General features: G+C 37.1%; 1 protein-coding gene across 1 annotated transcript in view; it reads left to right on the forward strand.

Moving 5' to 3' along the window:
* The window catches only part of LOC150081409 (kielin/chordin-like protein), a 572,736-nt gene that overhangs the window by 292,669 nt on the left and 263,087 nt on the right, over positions 1-16,980 (forward strand). The window contains exon 5 of the mRNA XM_090380194.1: positions 11,479-11,700. Coding sequence (XP_090236320.1) covers positions 11,479-11,700 — 222 coding nt within the window. The remainder of the gene's footprint in view (positions 1-11,478; positions 11,701-16,980) is intronic.

A 16,980-nucleotide genomic window follows, 5' to 3' on the forward strand; every position in this document is an offset into this window, starting at 1 on the left:
GATTCTTGCAACCAGCTCCTCAGCATTGTCAACAGGGGTGTCATAAACTAGCGATTTCATATGACCCCAGAAATAAAAATCAAGACAAGATAGGTGGGGTGACCGAGTAGGCCAACGCACGGGACCACCACGTCCGATCCACTGTTGACCAAATGTGACATCCAGGTAGTTACGAACATCTCCGCTATAATGGGCAGGGGCTCGTGTTGGAACCACATTGTCTGTTGCGTCGATGCAGAAATCTGTTCATCTCTCAAAAGTTGTGGCAATACTTGCTGCAGAAAGATCAAGTAGCTAGGTCCGGTTAGACCTATCTACTTGATAATCCATGTACCTACGGTAATCCATGTACCTTTTGCTTCTTTTCATGTATTATTAAAATGATTTCTCACTTACGGTCTCTTTTCTTTATGGTGCTTCTGTGTACAACACCGCTTCAGGAAAGCATTTCCGACCCCACATTGCTATATGATTTCGAGTTGTCAGGATGTACCCTACCCCTCTTAGAAGTTCTGAAACGTTTAACTGAAACACCCTGTATATGTACCCAGCTAAGAATAGAAATAGGTGCATGTATACTTGCGTGTACACCAATGCTAGGAGTTTAGTAAATAAATTTGATGAATTTGAGGTATTGCTCAAAACATCAAAGGCAGATATTGTTGGGATATCAGAGACGTGGTGTCACACAGATATAAGGAATACAGAACTGGAATTTGGGGAGTACGTCTACAGAAAGGATAGACTGGATAGGAAGGGAGGAGAGGTTATGCTATTAGTTAAGAAATGCATAAAATCCAAGGAAGTGAAGCCAGTGGACATCGCTGGACAGTGCAGTGTCGAGTCAGTTTGGTGTGACATAAGCATTGGGAGATAAAAATTGAGAGTAATAGTGTGCTATAGGCCTAATGACTCTGATGAGTATAATAAGAAACTGTACAGGGAAATAGAGTGGGCCAGTAAATCAGAGAGTCTTATAATGGGAGATTTTAATTTCCCGGATATTGACTGGAATTTGGGGGCTGGTCACTCACACACTAGCAAGGCTTTTGTGGATTTATTGGATGATTGTTTTCTACATCAGCATGTTCGGGAGGCAACTAGAGGGATTAATACTCTTGATTTGATTATCAGCAGTGATTCTTCATGCATTAAGAATCTGCAGATAAATGAACCACTAGGTGGCAGTGATCACAGTGTGCCGAAGTGGGATTTACTCAAAGAGGTAACTACCATTAGGGGTAAAGGGAAGGGTTATTGCTTTCGTAAAGGCGACTACGATGGACTGAGACAGTATTTAAATTCTATACAGTGGGACCAACTGATGATGTTACCAACAGCAAATGCAAAATGAGAAGCATTCAAAGAACTTATCTTGGAAGCTACTAGGCTATACATACCAACTAAGAAATATTGTTCAGGGTTTAGGCCTAAATTGATGTCAGATGAACTGATGAGGCATATGGCAGAGAAGAAACATGCATGGGATACATACAAATTAACACATGACACAGAAGCCTATGATAGATACAAGTTGATCTGAAACCGCGAAGGCAGATTACGAGAAACTTTGGCAAGGGATGCAAAGAAAAACAGCAAAGAGTTCTTTACTTATGTAAACTCTAGAAGGAAGGGATGAATCAGATTGGTCCACTTGATATCGATGGGTCAACTGTTGATGATCCTGCTCAGGTAGCTAACAAGCTAAATGAATATTTTGCATCGACATTCACACATGAGGAGTTATTCAGCGAGGGGAATGCCAGAGGTGTATTCAACTCTAGCAGTAAGCTAGAGAATCTTGTAATAACTGAGAGTAAAGTGGAGGAGAAATTGTTGAAGATAAACACAAGAAAGGCACCCGGGGTGGATGGGATCTATCCAGTTATATTAAAGGAGGCAGCAGAGGAAGTAAGCAAACCCTTAGCCATAATTATGAGAGCTTCTTTTGACTCAGGGGAGGTACCCACAGACTGGAGATGTGTAAATGTGACCCCAATTCACAAAGGAGGATCAAAGGCTGACACAAGTAATTATAGACCTGTGAGTTTAACTTCTGTTCCAGGAAAATTAATGGAGGCACTAGTTAAAGAAGCACTGCAGGATCATTAAGACAAGACTTCAGTTAAAGCTCGGACACGGCATGGTTTTGTTAAGGGGAAGTCTTGCCTGACCAATTTGATTGGATACTATGATGCAGTCACAAAGGAACTGGATGCAGGGAATAACTTTGATATTATATACTTGGATCTTAGAAAGGCTTTTGATACTGTTGCACATGGAAGACTGCTGCACAAATTGGAGCAGTGTGACATTGGAGGCAAATTGCTGCTGTGGATAAAGGGGTGGCTGAGGGGGAGAAGACAGAGAGTGGTAATCAATGGACACTGCTCATCGTGGAATAATGTTATTAGTGGAGTCCCTCAAGGCTCAGTGTTGGGTCCATTATTGTTTTCTGTATTCATAAATGATATTGATGATGGCATATCAAGCTTAATGTCGAAGTTTGCAGACGATACAAAGGTAGGCAGGGTTGTCAAGGACACTACTGACACTATGCTGCTGCAACAGGATCTGGAAAGGTTGAGCAGATGGGCTGAGAGGTGGCAAATGAAGTTTAACATTGACAAATGTAAAGTACTACACATGGGAAACAGCAACCCCAGAGCAACGTATCAACTCTGTGGTACTATACTGACAGTGGTAGAGAATGAAAGGGACCTGGGGGTGGTTGTGCAGGCAGATATGTAGTTCTCTGAGCAGTGCAGACGGGCTGCAAGAGTAGCTCATGGTGTATTGTCAATGATATATAGGAATTTTTCTAGCAGGGATAAGGAGGTGATTATTCCCTTGTATAAGGCAATGGTCAAGCCACACCTAGAGTACTGTATACAGGTCTGGAGGCCTCATTTCAAGAAGGATGTAGAGCTGCTGGAATGAGTACAGAGAAGGGCAACAAGATTAGTGAATGGAACAAAGGGGTGCTCCTACGAAGAAAGGCTTAAGTTTTGCAAATTACAGTGTCTGGAGACTAGGCACAAGCAAGGTGATCTGATAGAGGTGTATAAAGCCTTGAATGGTTTGAGCATGCTCAATGCTGATGAGATTCTTCCTCTCGCTCAGAATAATCACCTGAGAGGGCATAAATTCAAATTGAGGAAAGACAGATGTAGGATAGACGTGCGGAAATTTGCCTTTAGCCAGCGGGTGGTTGGATGGTGGAACAGACTTCCATCCCTTGTCGTGGAAGTTGATAGCCTAAATAAGTTTAAGGCTCAGCTGGACAGGTATTTTGAACGAACAGAGGGGTGAAGTGGAAGTGGTGTTTTTTTTTTTTTTTTTTTTGGCTGATGCTGCATAAGCTTGCTTTCTTGCATCAAATGCCTCTACTAATGCTAATGCTAATATCAATCCCATTGAATGTTTGTGGAATGTAGTGGAATGCAGCATTTGCCAATCTGTGCCTGTGCATCACTCCATTGCTGAACTCTGGGATATCTTTCTGTCTCACTGGTCTAAGATACCTGAGGACACCTGCAATCTCATGAAGTCAGTGCCATGCCAGGTGCAAGTGGGTATCATGGCCAAAGGTGACTATTGGGTAGGTGGTAATAATGTTTTGACTCGTGAGTGTAGATTTATGTGGGGTGGGAAGACTGTGGCAGTGGTGGGATTCAGCCTGTTCGCACAAACCTGTTCCAAGAATTTCCCGAGTTCTCCAAACCAGTATATTAATAAACTATGGTTTTTATTTTCTTACCTTGAAAATGGGGAATAAGGTGATAGAGAACCTGTTTGAAAATTTTTGATTCCCACCACTGGACTGTGGTATAGTAGTTGGTTGTAAAAACTTTCAAGGGACTAGAAACATATGCTGAAAATTTGGTTTCAGTCTGACTTCCCCTTCTTGAGTATTGCCTCACCATCCTAACTAATTTCTCTTTCTAGAGAGGGGAGAGACTGGGGGACTTGAATCAGAAGTGATCCTGAAATCTTACCTAACAGGAACTAACAGAATATATCCTGAAAATTTGGTGTTGATCGGACTTTTCATGATTGAGTAAAGCCCAATCTGAAATACAGTAAATCCTTGTTTTAACGGACCCTGATATAACAGATTTCCGATTTAATGGACCGGACAAATAATAGTAATGTACATATTAATCTCAACCATATTATTTTTTTTTAGATTATACAAAACTTCAGTGTTATTATTAATTAAAAATTAATAATAATTACCTATTTCCATTATTGTTTTGATAGTTACCTACTTTTATTTTTATAATAAAATTCAGGAAATTGTTTTTTATTCTTTCTGAAAACACGTTCAAATAGCTGTTTTCCCAGATTACAGATAACAGGTAAGAGCAGGCAGTGACTTGCGAGCTGAACATGACTTGGGACACTAAACTGCAGGTCTACCAACTCGCTTTGTTTCGGTCTCAGTCTGCCTCAAGCTATTGTGCAGTCTGGTTTATATAGAGTGTTTCTTTGATTTCTGAATTGTGACTTTATTTATTAAATAATTTTGCAATCCTTACAATTTAAAATGGCATTAAGTGATAGAGGAGGTAAAAGAAAGGATGTGAACGTAAATGTGGCACAGAAATTGGAGCTAATTGATAAATTAGAACAAGGTGTCTCAGTAGCATGTGTTTGTAAAATTTATGGCTTAAAAAAACAAACTGTTTCTGATATCTGTAAATCAAAGACCAAATTGCAACATAATTTTAAATTGTACAGTACTGTATGTTGTATTAAAGCTTTTTTTTTTTACATTAAGAAAAAATAAAAAATGCCCCCCCCCCCCCTTCACCAGGTTACATTCAATTTAACAGGCTTTTGGCATTAATGGACACCCCTTCTCCCCTTTTAGTCCATTAAATCAGGGTTTACTATATACTTTTATTTATGTAAAGATGACTAGGAATTTTACAAAAAAAAAAAAAAAGCTGAATTTTTATTGGTCTGATTTTAATTAAATTTGGAATGTCTTGACAAATCTTTCTAGAAGATCCAAATGAAAATCAGTCCTCCACTAGGAGTAGAGTTGTAACATATAGATGAGCAATCGTACATGGTGAGGACAATAGGCACTTTATGCATTTGCAAATAAAAAAAAAATGGGAAGAAAATAATTTAAAGTTTTGTTTTTTAAAGGATTTTAATAAGTTATTGACTGAGTGGCATATGGCTGAATGCATTTGTTACTTTCCACATTTGTAAAATGTCAGTTTAAATTCCTTCTGACAGGAGAAACTTAAGCTTTTTCAGTTAGGGTTAATTGTTTGGCCTATAAGCTGAATTTAGAATGCATACTTTGTGCCTAGTGTTTTTGTTAATTTGAACAGTCTGACCCAGTGTTTTTGACCTCTTTTTAATAATGGCACCCTTAAGTAATTTATTTTATTTTGTGGCACCCGTACTCAATTTTCTGCCTGTTAGATTCAATTCTCTGTGTGTGTGTGTGTGTGTGTATGTATATATATATATATATATATATAAAATATTTTGTGTAATATTGAAGATAATAATATAGAAGGTAATTCAATGGTCTTTCTTTCCATATTACTCATATATATATATATATATATATATATATATATGTGTGAAGCTATTACAATAATATAACTATAAACAAAATTCCAATTCATAATACAAATTATATATATATATATATATAATAATTTTATTCTTTATATAGAGGTACTAAATAGAGGTACTAAATCAGTTATAGATCACCACAAAATTAAAAAGATACCATACACCTTTTTATAATGAAATAAATATATAAATTAAAAAAAAAATAAATAAGTTTAAGTAACTTAAACCAAAATTATGTGGCACCCCGGTTGAAAACCACTGGTCTAACCAAACCACTTTCTAGTTTAAATCACAAATTACTAATCATAAGTTTATGTGTGTAAACAGTTAACTGCCTTAAATATATTGTAATTTATTTTTGCTGTTAGCAATGCCTAATATTTGAATTTGAACATTGCAAAAAAGAAGACAAAAAAATTACGCACATATAAAACTAACATTACTTATACTCATTACATTTAGGATACTAGAAAGACAGAGACTGGAGATGTGCAAATGTGTCCCCAATTCACAAAGGTGGATCGAAGGGTGACACGAGTAATTACAGACCAGTTAGTTTAACTTCTGTTCCGGGTAAAATAATGGAGTCGCTGGTTAAAGATGCATTGCAGGATCATCTAGACAAGACTGCAGCAATAATTCAAACACAGCATGGGTTTGTTAAGGGAAAGTCTTGTCTGACAAATTTGATTGGTTATTATGATGTGGTCACAAAGGAACTGGATGCAAAAAATAATTTTGATATCATATACTTGGATTTCAGGAAAGCTTTTGACACTGTTGCGCATGGAAGACTACTGTACAAATTGGAGCAGAATGGTATTAAGGGTAAGTTGCTACAATGGATAAAAGGATGGTTAAGTGGGAGAAGACAGAGGGTGGTAATCAATGGGTGCTGCTCTTCGTGGACTAATGTTATTAGTGGAGTCCCACAGGGTTCGGTGTTGGGTCCACTGTTGTTTTGTGTATTTATCAATGATATTGATGAAGGTATATCAGGCTTAATGTCGAAGTTTGCAGATGACACAAAAGTTGGCAGGGTTGTTAATGACAGTAATGGCAGTGTGCTACTGCAACAGGATCTAGATAATTTGGGCAGATGGGCTAAGAAGTGGCAACTGAAGTTCAACCTTGACAAATGCAAAGTACTGCATATGGGTAGAAGTAACCCCAGAGAAACGTACCAACTGTGTGGTACTACACTTAAGGTGGTAGAAAATGAAAAAGACCTGGGAGTAATTGTGCAGTCAGATATGAAGTTTTCTGAGCAGTGCAGACAGGCTGCTAGGGCGGGTCATGGGGTTTTGTCAATGATATATAGGAATTTTGCTAGCAGGGAAAAGGAGGTGATTGTCCCTCTGTATAAGGCAATGGTCAGGCCACGCCTTGAGTACTGCGTACAGGTCTGGAGGCCTCATTTTAGGAAGGATGTAGATTTGCTTGAGCGTGTACAGAGAAGAGCAACACGATTGGTGAGGGGAATGAAGGGATTCTCTTACCAAGAGAGGCTTAAGTTCTGCAAATTGCAGTGGCTGGAGACTAGGCACCTGCGCGGTGATCTGATTGAGGTCTATAAGGCCTTGAATGGGTTGAGCACGCTGAATTCTGATGGGATCCTTCCACTTGTTCAGATTACCAACCTACGGGGACATAAGTTCAAATTAAGAAAGGACAGATGTAGAATAGATGTGCGGAAATTTGCCTTTAGCCAGCGGGTGGTTAATTGCTGGAACAAACTTCCATCTGTCGTTGTAGAAGTTGATAGGTTAAATAAATTTAAGGAGGAACTGGACAGGCATTTGGAGGGAATGGTGTGATTTTTTTTTTTTTTTTTGGCTGATGCTGCATAAGCTCCTACACTTGCTTTCTTGCATCATGTGCCACCACTACTACTACTACTACTACTACTACTACAGTGCTCGTTACAAGGCATTAAAATCTCATATTGCAATACTTCATTTTTAAGAGGTATTATTGTCATTTATTTTTTACAAGGCAGAACCACCACCACCCTCACAGTTTATTTTATGGCACTGCTGTCTCTCCAGAGGGTAGGTTAGAACCTGTCAGTATAAATTGATTAATGATTTGTAAATAACAGATTTAAATTACACAGTCAGAGATATCAGAAGTTAGTAGTAAAGTTCAATTTTGAAAGAGCACCTTCTTCAGAAAAAAATGTTTTTTTTTTGTTTTTTTTTTTCTTGGTTTTCTAATATCAGTTAAATGATATTCTGCCAGTTTTAGGATTAAAGAATCAATTTTTAGGATTTGAATTTATTGAAGTGGTAAAAGTTCCTTTTAACATCTGATGATGCTGCTATTGTTATATTTAATCACAATGTATATACCAACTGTTTAATCAGCATCAAATTAAATATATGCAAGAATTTCTATACAATTGGATCCTTGTTGTTTGAGATTTTAAATCATTATGATTGATACTATCATAGACGAAATACAGTAGTCTTTAAGAAATAGCATGGTTGCACTATCCAAAATACTCTTTAATACTCTTTTATAGGCAGTGGCATTGAATTACACAGTAAAGTTGACAATTCATAGTTTTTTATATCTTGAAGATCTGTTTTCAAGATAAAAAAATAATAAAAAAATAAACTAAGCTTATTTATCAGGTGATCAATATGATTGTTTCAATTTGAGAAAAGTCTATTTTGAGATCATGATAATAAAAATTGGCCACTAATTTCACAAAACTGAATAAACAGGTTAGTACTAGTATTGGCTTTATGGTGCAAGAAAGCCAGAGAATTTTAATGCACTAGCCAAAAAAACAAAAAATCTACTTATGTGTATCCTGCTTCCAGTAGGTTCTAGTCTAATTCTTTTCCATGAGTTTGAATTTATGCCTCCTGGTTCTAGTGTCATTTAACCTGTGAATTTTGCCTTTATTCATTTTATTCTCCCATCTTGGAGCCATATAAACTTCAGTCAAATCACCCTAAGTTACTAAACTGTGTAACCCACATAATTGAAGTCTTTTCTTATATATAAGCATTCACTAGTGTATTTCCCATCTTTGGACCTTTTCAAGAAGCTCTGCCTTTTATAGATGCAATTTCCATAACTGGACATCATATTTCAGATGTGGTCTCACAATTGCCTTATTTAGGTTAGGAAGTTAATTTGTTGTAAACAAAGATGTTTATGAAATTTAAAGTTTAGAATTTATTCACATGATTGATGAGATAGTTTTATAAATAACTCTGATAAATTTGTTTTTGTCTCAGTGAAGCCCTCCATGATATCTATTTTTTCACTTACCACTCATTTGGAAAGGTCTGGGCTCAATTCCTCTTGATAGTGGGAGGAATTTCTAAAGTCCTCTTCAGTTGAGGTTGTAGTTAGCTGATCTCAGGTGGAAGCAGTGGGCTTCCCCAATGAGTTATTCCAGGCATTTCAGCTTATACAATATGAAAATCAGCCTATGAACTCACATGTGTACTAAATGAAAATAAGGAGCAACCTTGGATAGAAAAAACCAACCTTGGGAAAATAAAGTGCAACCTTGGCTGACAAATACAATTTATCCATAATTGAATCAGAAAAAATAAAATGATCCAAGCTTTAAAGAGGTTGTTTATGCATGGGTATGGCACTTCCATTTTATCTCATCATTTCTACTACTGGGTAGTAGAAATGATGAGATAGTTTTATCAATAACCGTGATAAATTTGTTTTTGTCTCAGTGAAACCTGGTGTAGAAGAATTAAAGGGACTATTTCCTTCAACTCACACCACTCAAAAACTCAAGACTCCTCCAATAGGCAATGCTGCCCCTTTGGGGAAGACTGTTATTACCTATTCTCGGAAACTCTGGGCAGCATAAAGCACCTCCTGACGGCACCGTTTTGAAGCTAGTTGTATATGTGTGAGATAATAACTCTACTATTCACTTGTCCCTATTAGACTTAGAAAAGCAAAAAAGTAGACGGAAAGCTATAGTGGGAGAGGAAGAAGAAAAGAAATGGTGTAGAAGAACGAAAGGGACTAACTCCTTCAAACTCACACCACTCAAAAGCTTGACTCCTTGAATAGGCAACGCTGCCCCAGTGGGGAAGACTGTTGTTACCTATTCTCGGAAACTCCGGGCAGCACAAAGCACTGTTTCGAAGCTGGTTGTGAATTTAATGTGAAAAAAAAAAAAACATTGGACCCCATCTATTAAACCAAACAAATGAATTATAAAATTGAAACCTATATCATGGAAAATCTTAATTCAGACTTTGAACAGAACTGTTTTGATGAGAATATGAGATCTAGATTTTTATCAAGAAAACTGAATTTTGTAATAAATGAAAAAACCCAGGTGCTTTTTTTTTTTTTTTTTTTTTAATAACTAAAAGATGAATCTCATCTCCAACCAAACTGCACAGAAGAGGTGGCTCTTCCCACCTTTTCAGAAACTTATCAGACCCTAAATGCATTTTTCCAACTGTAAAAACCTTTACATAGAAGCAGGCATAGTTTGTTTCAAGTCTCAGAGACATCCCCTAAAGGTTCCAAACCTTTTCCATTTTCAAAGCTTTCACACATGATATTTTGCCTCTGTAATTAATATCATGAACATTTTTTTCTTGCCCAAGGGATGATCAAATTGCAAGTAAATTATCTCCTCCAGTATGAACTGTCTTATTCTCAAAAACCTGCAAATTCTCTTCCATTTCGAAGCTGGTTGGCTTCATCATTGGTAGGTGGGCAGGTACCCTGTTGCAATAGTAACAACCCAGTTATGAAGTTATAACTCCACAATATCAGAGATGCTTGATGGTGTGCATGGTTTAATCGAAATTTTGCAAGAAAAATATTTCTTGACTGAATGTCTAAGAGTATGAAATGAAATATGAATAAACGATGCATTCATACTACCTAGATAATAGAAATGATGGAAGTGCCATATCCATGCATAAACAACCTCTTTTATACAATTAGACATTCAGTCAAGAAATATTTTTCGATTAAACCACGCACACCATCAAGCATCTCTGATATTGTGGAGTTATACTTCATAACTGGGTTGTCACTAATGCAACAGGGCCCACCAACTGATGATGAAGCCAACTAGCTTTGAAATGGTGCCTTCTGGGTGGTGGTGCCCATCTGAGAATAAGTAACAGTAGTCTTCACTACCAGAGAAGTGTTACTTATTCGAAGTAGTGCAATACCTAAGTAACTCGTTTTGAAGGTGTTCACAATATGAGATATGAACAAATGATGCATTCATACTACCTGGGTAGTAGAAATGATGGAAGTGCCATACCCATGCATGAACAACCTCTTTCATACTCTTAGACATTCAGTCAAGAACTATTTTTCGATCCAAGCTTGCTTATCAGGTATTCAATGGTACAATATGGTTTATGTTACTGATGCACCTAAAATGCAGTAATACTTTTGCATTGTCTCAATGAAAATTTTAAGTATTTGTCACATGCTTACTTTTTTACCTATATAAAATTATATTGTAGCATTTTTAAGCTTTCTAAAAATCCTTACTCGCCTTGTATAAAATTTTATCATCTGCATAACTCTTGATTTGTACTTTGTGAATATAATTAAAAATATCATTCTTGAAAATCTCTTTTCATTAGTATCCTCAAAATGAACTACAAACATTCTTCCTTAGAGAGGAGACTTTCTGTTTAACAGAGGAAAAGTTACCATTTTATAAGCTTTGGAAACAACAGCAGATATTGCCTTTTCGATATACTTATAAATTAGCAATAATAATAAATTATGATCAAATATATAGTCCTTGTGAAGCAGAGGGGGAAATATTTTTTAATTTAGTTATGTTGCTATTTAGGAAAAAAAAACTTATTTACAAAGTGAAAAAATATTTTTTCTTTACAGGTTTCCATTCAGAGAGGAAAGAGTATGGGGGGTCACTTGGAACAGATGATAGTCATGAATCTCATTCTGAATTATCGGATGTAAACCAGTGTAATTGTGAATGGCGATATCTCAAACATTATTATGCCAAAGGATGCAAATCCATAACAGAAAATGTTGACTGTCCATGCCCAACTAGATTTGAATGCCCTACTAATGGAGCTCAGCAAGTTGATGACAAAGGTACATTTATCTCTGATACAGTGAGCTGTGCTTAACCACTATGACTTAGAGTTTAATTCTCTAGATGAATTTACTAATTTTAGTATTAGTAATGGCAAATGATGCAAGAAGCAAGCTCACACAGCACAGCCAAAAAAAAATTCCATTTCATCTATCCTTCCCCTCCAGTAGTTTGTCTAGTTCTTCCTTGAATTTATTTAAACTATCCACTTCAACAACAACAATGGATGGAAGCTTGTTCCAGCAATCAACCACCCACTGATTGAACACAAACTTTTGCACACCTGTTCTGCAACTGTCCTTCCTCACTATGAATTTATGTCCCCTCATGTGCATAGCCTGAACAAGAGGAACAATTCCATCAGCATTGAGTTTGCTTGTGCCATTCAAAGTCTTGAACACCTCAATCATATCACCTCCTGTGACCTGTATGCAGTATTCAAGGTGTGACTTGACCATTGCCATATACAATGGGATAATCACTTCCATATCCTTAGCATTAGCAGAGGCATATGATGCAAGAAAGCAAGCTTACACAGCATCACCAAAAAAAAAAAAAAAAAATCTGCCCAATTCATCCATCCATTTGCTCCAAATGTTTGTCAAGTTCTGCTTTCATTTATTTAAGCTGTCAGCTTCTAGAATGACAGATGGAAGTTTGTTCCAGCAATCAACCACCTGCTGGCTAAAGGCAAATTTCTGCACATTTATTCTACAACTGTCTTTCCTCAATTTAAATTTATGTCCCCTCAGTCGATTAATCCAGGCAAAAGGAAGAATCCCATCAGCATTGACCATGCTCAAACCATTCAAGGCCTTATATACTTCAATCAGATCACCTTGCAGGTGCCTAGTCTCCAGACACTGTAATTTGCGAAACTTAACCCTTTCTTCATAAGAGCAACCCTTTGTTCCATTCACTAATTTTGTGCCCTTCTCTGTACTCATTCCAGCAGCTCTATATCCTTCTTAAAATGAGGCCTCCAGACCTGTATACAGTACTCAAGATGTTGCCTGACCATTGTCTTATACAAGGGAATAATCACCTCCTCATCCTTGCTAGAAAAATTCCTGTATATGATTGACAAGACACCGTGAGCTACTCTTGCAGACTGTCTGCACTGCTCAGAAAACTTCATATCTGACAGCACAGTTACCCCCAGGTCCTTTTCATTCTCTACCACCCTCAGTGTAGTACCACACAGTTGATACATTACTCTGGGGCAACTGCTACCCATATGCAGTACTTTACATTTGTCAATGTTAAACTTCACTTGCCACCTCCACCTCTCAGCCCATCTGCTCAACTTTTCTAGATCCTGTTGCAGTAGTGTACTGTCATTAGTGTAATTGACAACCCTGCCAATCTTTGCATCATCTGAAAACTTAGATATTAAGCCTGATATACCGTCATCAGTATCATTAATAAATACTGAAAACAACAATAGACCCAACAATAACCCTGGGGGACACCACTAATAACATTACTCCATGAAGTCATGAACATTAGTCCACGACGAGCAGTGTCCATTGATTGCCACTTTCTGTGTTCGCCCACCCAACCATCACTTTATCCATAGCAGCAATTTGCCTACAGTGGCACACTGCTCCAATTTGTACAGCAGTCTTCCATGTGCAGCAATATCAGAAGTCTTCCTAAGATCCAAATATATGAAAAAAAAATATTCTTTGCATTCAGTTCCTTTGTAACTACATCATAGTATCCAATCAAATTGGTCAGAAAAGACCCCTTAACAAACTCGTGCTGTGTTTGAATTATAACTGAAGTCTTGTCTAAATGATCCTGCAGTACTTCTTTAACCAGTGCCTCCACTACTTTCCCTGGAATAGAAATTAAACTAACAGATTATAATTATTTGTGTCACCCTTTATCCTCCTTTATGAATCATGGTCATATTTGCACATCTCTAGTCCATGGGTACCTTCCTGAGTCCAAGGGAGCTCTGATAATTATGGCTAAGAGTTTGCTTACATCCTTTGCTGCCTCCCTTAAAATAACTGGATAGATCTCATCCACCTCAGGTGTCTTACTTATGTTTATCTTCAACAATTTATTCTCCACTTTGCTCCGAGTTATTACAAAATCATTTAGTTCACTGCCACAGTTTAATACACCTCTGGCATTCCCCTCCCTGAATAAATCCTCATGTGTAAATATAGATCCAAAATACTCATTTAGTTTGTTAGCTTGCTGAGCAGGATCATCAACAGTTGAACCATCGATATCGAGTGGACCAATCTGATTCATCTCCTTCCTTCTAGAGTTTACATAAGTAAAGAACTCTTTGCTTCCTTTGCCAAGGATTTCTTGTAATCGGCCCTGGCCTGCCTAACCTCCTTTGTGATTTGGTTACACACCAGCTTATATCTATCATAAACTTTCGTGTCACCTGTTAATTTATATGTATCCCATGCATTTTTCTTCTCTGCCACAGTCTCATTAGTTCATCTAACATCCATTTAGGCATGTTATCTATTTAGGCATAACCTTGAACAATATTTCTTAGTTGGTATGAAAAGCCTAGTAGCATTCCAAGATTAATTTTTAAATACTTTCCACTTAGAATTTGCTGTTAGTAACATCATCAGTTGGTTCCATTGTATAGAATTTAAAAACTGTCTCAGACCACCGTAGTCACCTTTACGAAAGCAAAAATCCTTCCCTTTAACCTTGATGGTAGTTACCTCTTTGAGTAAATCCTACATCAGCACACTGTGATCATTGCCAACTATAGATTCCTTTATCTGTAGATTCTTAATGCATGAAGAATCACTATTGATAACCAGATCAAGAATACTAGCCCCTCTAGTTGGATCCCGAACATGCTGCTGTAGAAAACAATCATCCAATAAATCCACAAAAGTCTTGCTAGTGTGTGAGTGACCAACCCACAAGTTCCAGTCACTATCTGGCAAATTAAAATCTCCCATTATAAGACAATCTGATTTATTGACCCCTCTGTCTCTATTTCTCTGTACAGTTGTTCATTATACTCATCAGAGTTATTAGGCCTATAACACACCCCTACTCTCAATTTTGTTTTCCCAGTGTTTATGTCACACCAAACTGACTCGACACTGCACTGTCCACCCATGTCAACTGGCTGCATTTCCTTAGATTTTATGTTTCTTAACTAATAGCATAACCCCTCCTCACTTCGTATCCTGTCTATCCTTCCTGAACACATTGTACCCCCCAAATTACAATTCTGCATTCCTTATATCTGTGTGACACCACTTCTCTGATATTCAAACACTATCTGCCTTTGATGTTTTGACCAAAACCTCAAATTCATCAAAATTTATTTATCAAACTCCTTGCTAGACAAATTTCTGTATATCACTGACGAAACTGCAATCACTGATATTGCTTCACTTTCCCAATATGTTTTTTGTGAAAGTGCAGTTATATCAGTGATTGGAGACACTGAATCTCACCTGTTTACATCTGGAGTTCTAAAAATAGAACTATAAAAGTCATTTCAGATATGGAACATTCAGTTGCTTACATCTAATTATGATTATTTGCAAATTTATACGAGTTTAGTATTAATGGTGACAAATGATTCAAGAAAGCAAGCTTATACAGCATCAGCAAAAAAAAAAAAAAATCTCATTTCACCTATCCATTCCATCCAATAGTTTGTCAAGTCCTTCCTTGAATTTATTCAAATAAGAACTTGACACTATGACAAGGAAGGACTATCCACTTCCATAATATCAAATGAAAGTTTTTCCCAGCATTCAACTGCCTGTTGGCTAAAGGCAAACTTCTGCACATCTATTCTGCAACTATTCTTTCAGAATTTGAATTTATGTCTCCTTGTGTACTTTATCTGAGCTAAAGAAAGAATCCCATCAGCATTGAGCTTTAAATACCTCAACCAGATTATGTCGCAGGTGCCCTAGTCTCCAGGTGCTGCAATTCACTGAACTGTGAAGCCTTTCGTGGTAAGAGCATCCCTTTGTTACCCTCACCAATCTCGTTGTTCTTCTCTGTGCTTGCTCCAGCAGCTCTACATCCTTCCTAAATTGAGACCTCCAGATCTGTATGAAGTACCGAAAATGTGGCTGGACCCATTCCCTTATACAATGGAATAATCACCTCCTTATCCTTGCTAGCAAAGTTCTTGTATATCATTGACAAAATCCCATATACTGTCCTGGCAGCCTTTCTGCATTACTCAGAGAATTTGATATCCATATGCACAATTACCTCAGGTCTTTTCCATTTTCCACTACTCTGAGTGTAGTACCACACAGTTGATACATTATTCTAGGATTGCTGCTACCCATATGCAGTACTTTGCATCTGTCAATGTTAAACTTTAATTGCCATTTCTCAGCCCATCTGCCTATTTTTTTTTTCATCTTGTAGCAGCAGCAGTATACCTTCATTATTGTCATCAACCACCCTGCCAACCTTTGTACCATCTGCAAACTTAGACATTAAGCCTGATATACTTTTTTGCACCAATAAAATCAAAATCAAATAAAAAAACCTGATATACTTTCATCAATATCATTAATAAATACAAAAACAACAATGGGCTTAGCACTGAACCCTGCAGCACTCCACTGATAATATTAGTCCATATAATTTTTTCAGTTATTTAGTACTGTTGATGTCTGATTTTTTATTTTTTTTTCTTTCTCTGTATTTTTCTGTATATTATGTCATGCCTAATATAAAATTCTGTTATGATTGTTTTTTATTATTATTAAAGCAATGTTTTGGCCATAAAAAGAGTGTATATATTTTTATTGTAGAATAGCCATAGTTGTCTCTATTATATGGAACATCCACATTATAACGGTATAAATGGATTCATCATCAGTAATGCAGCCTTGTGAGTGGTCAGTTCCTCTAATGAACTGTCACCATCTTTGTCTGTCCTGTGCCGTTTGTTTTAGTTCCTCAAAGTTTTTAAGTCCTGCTTCATCTAGAAACGCCGTGATGAAGGTCTTTTTTGGTCTACCCCCTAGGGCATTTTTCCTCCACAGTCCCCTCCATTGCATCCAGAAGCAATCCACCATGTCGAATGACGTGGCCCACTCATTTTAGTCTAGTTGATCTTATTCTACCTAAAATTTTCCTTTGTTCTTGGACATGTCTTAATACTTCCACATTTGACACTTTTTCAGTCCATTTAATTTTTTCCATCCTGTTCCAGCACATCTCGAAGGCCTCAAGTCTCTTTTTGTATCTCTTTGTTAGAATCCATCTCTCTGCTGTATATAGTGCCACTGACCAGATAT

This window comes from Mastigoproctus giganteus, chromosome 8, assembly GCF_048544385.1.
Source record: "Mastigoproctus giganteus isolate SK-2022 chromosome 8, ASM4854438v1, whole genome shotgun sequence".
NCBI classification, from domain to species: domain Eukaryota; kingdom Metazoa; phylum Arthropoda; class Arachnida; order Uropygi; family Thelyphonidae; genus Mastigoproctus; species Mastigoproctus giganteus.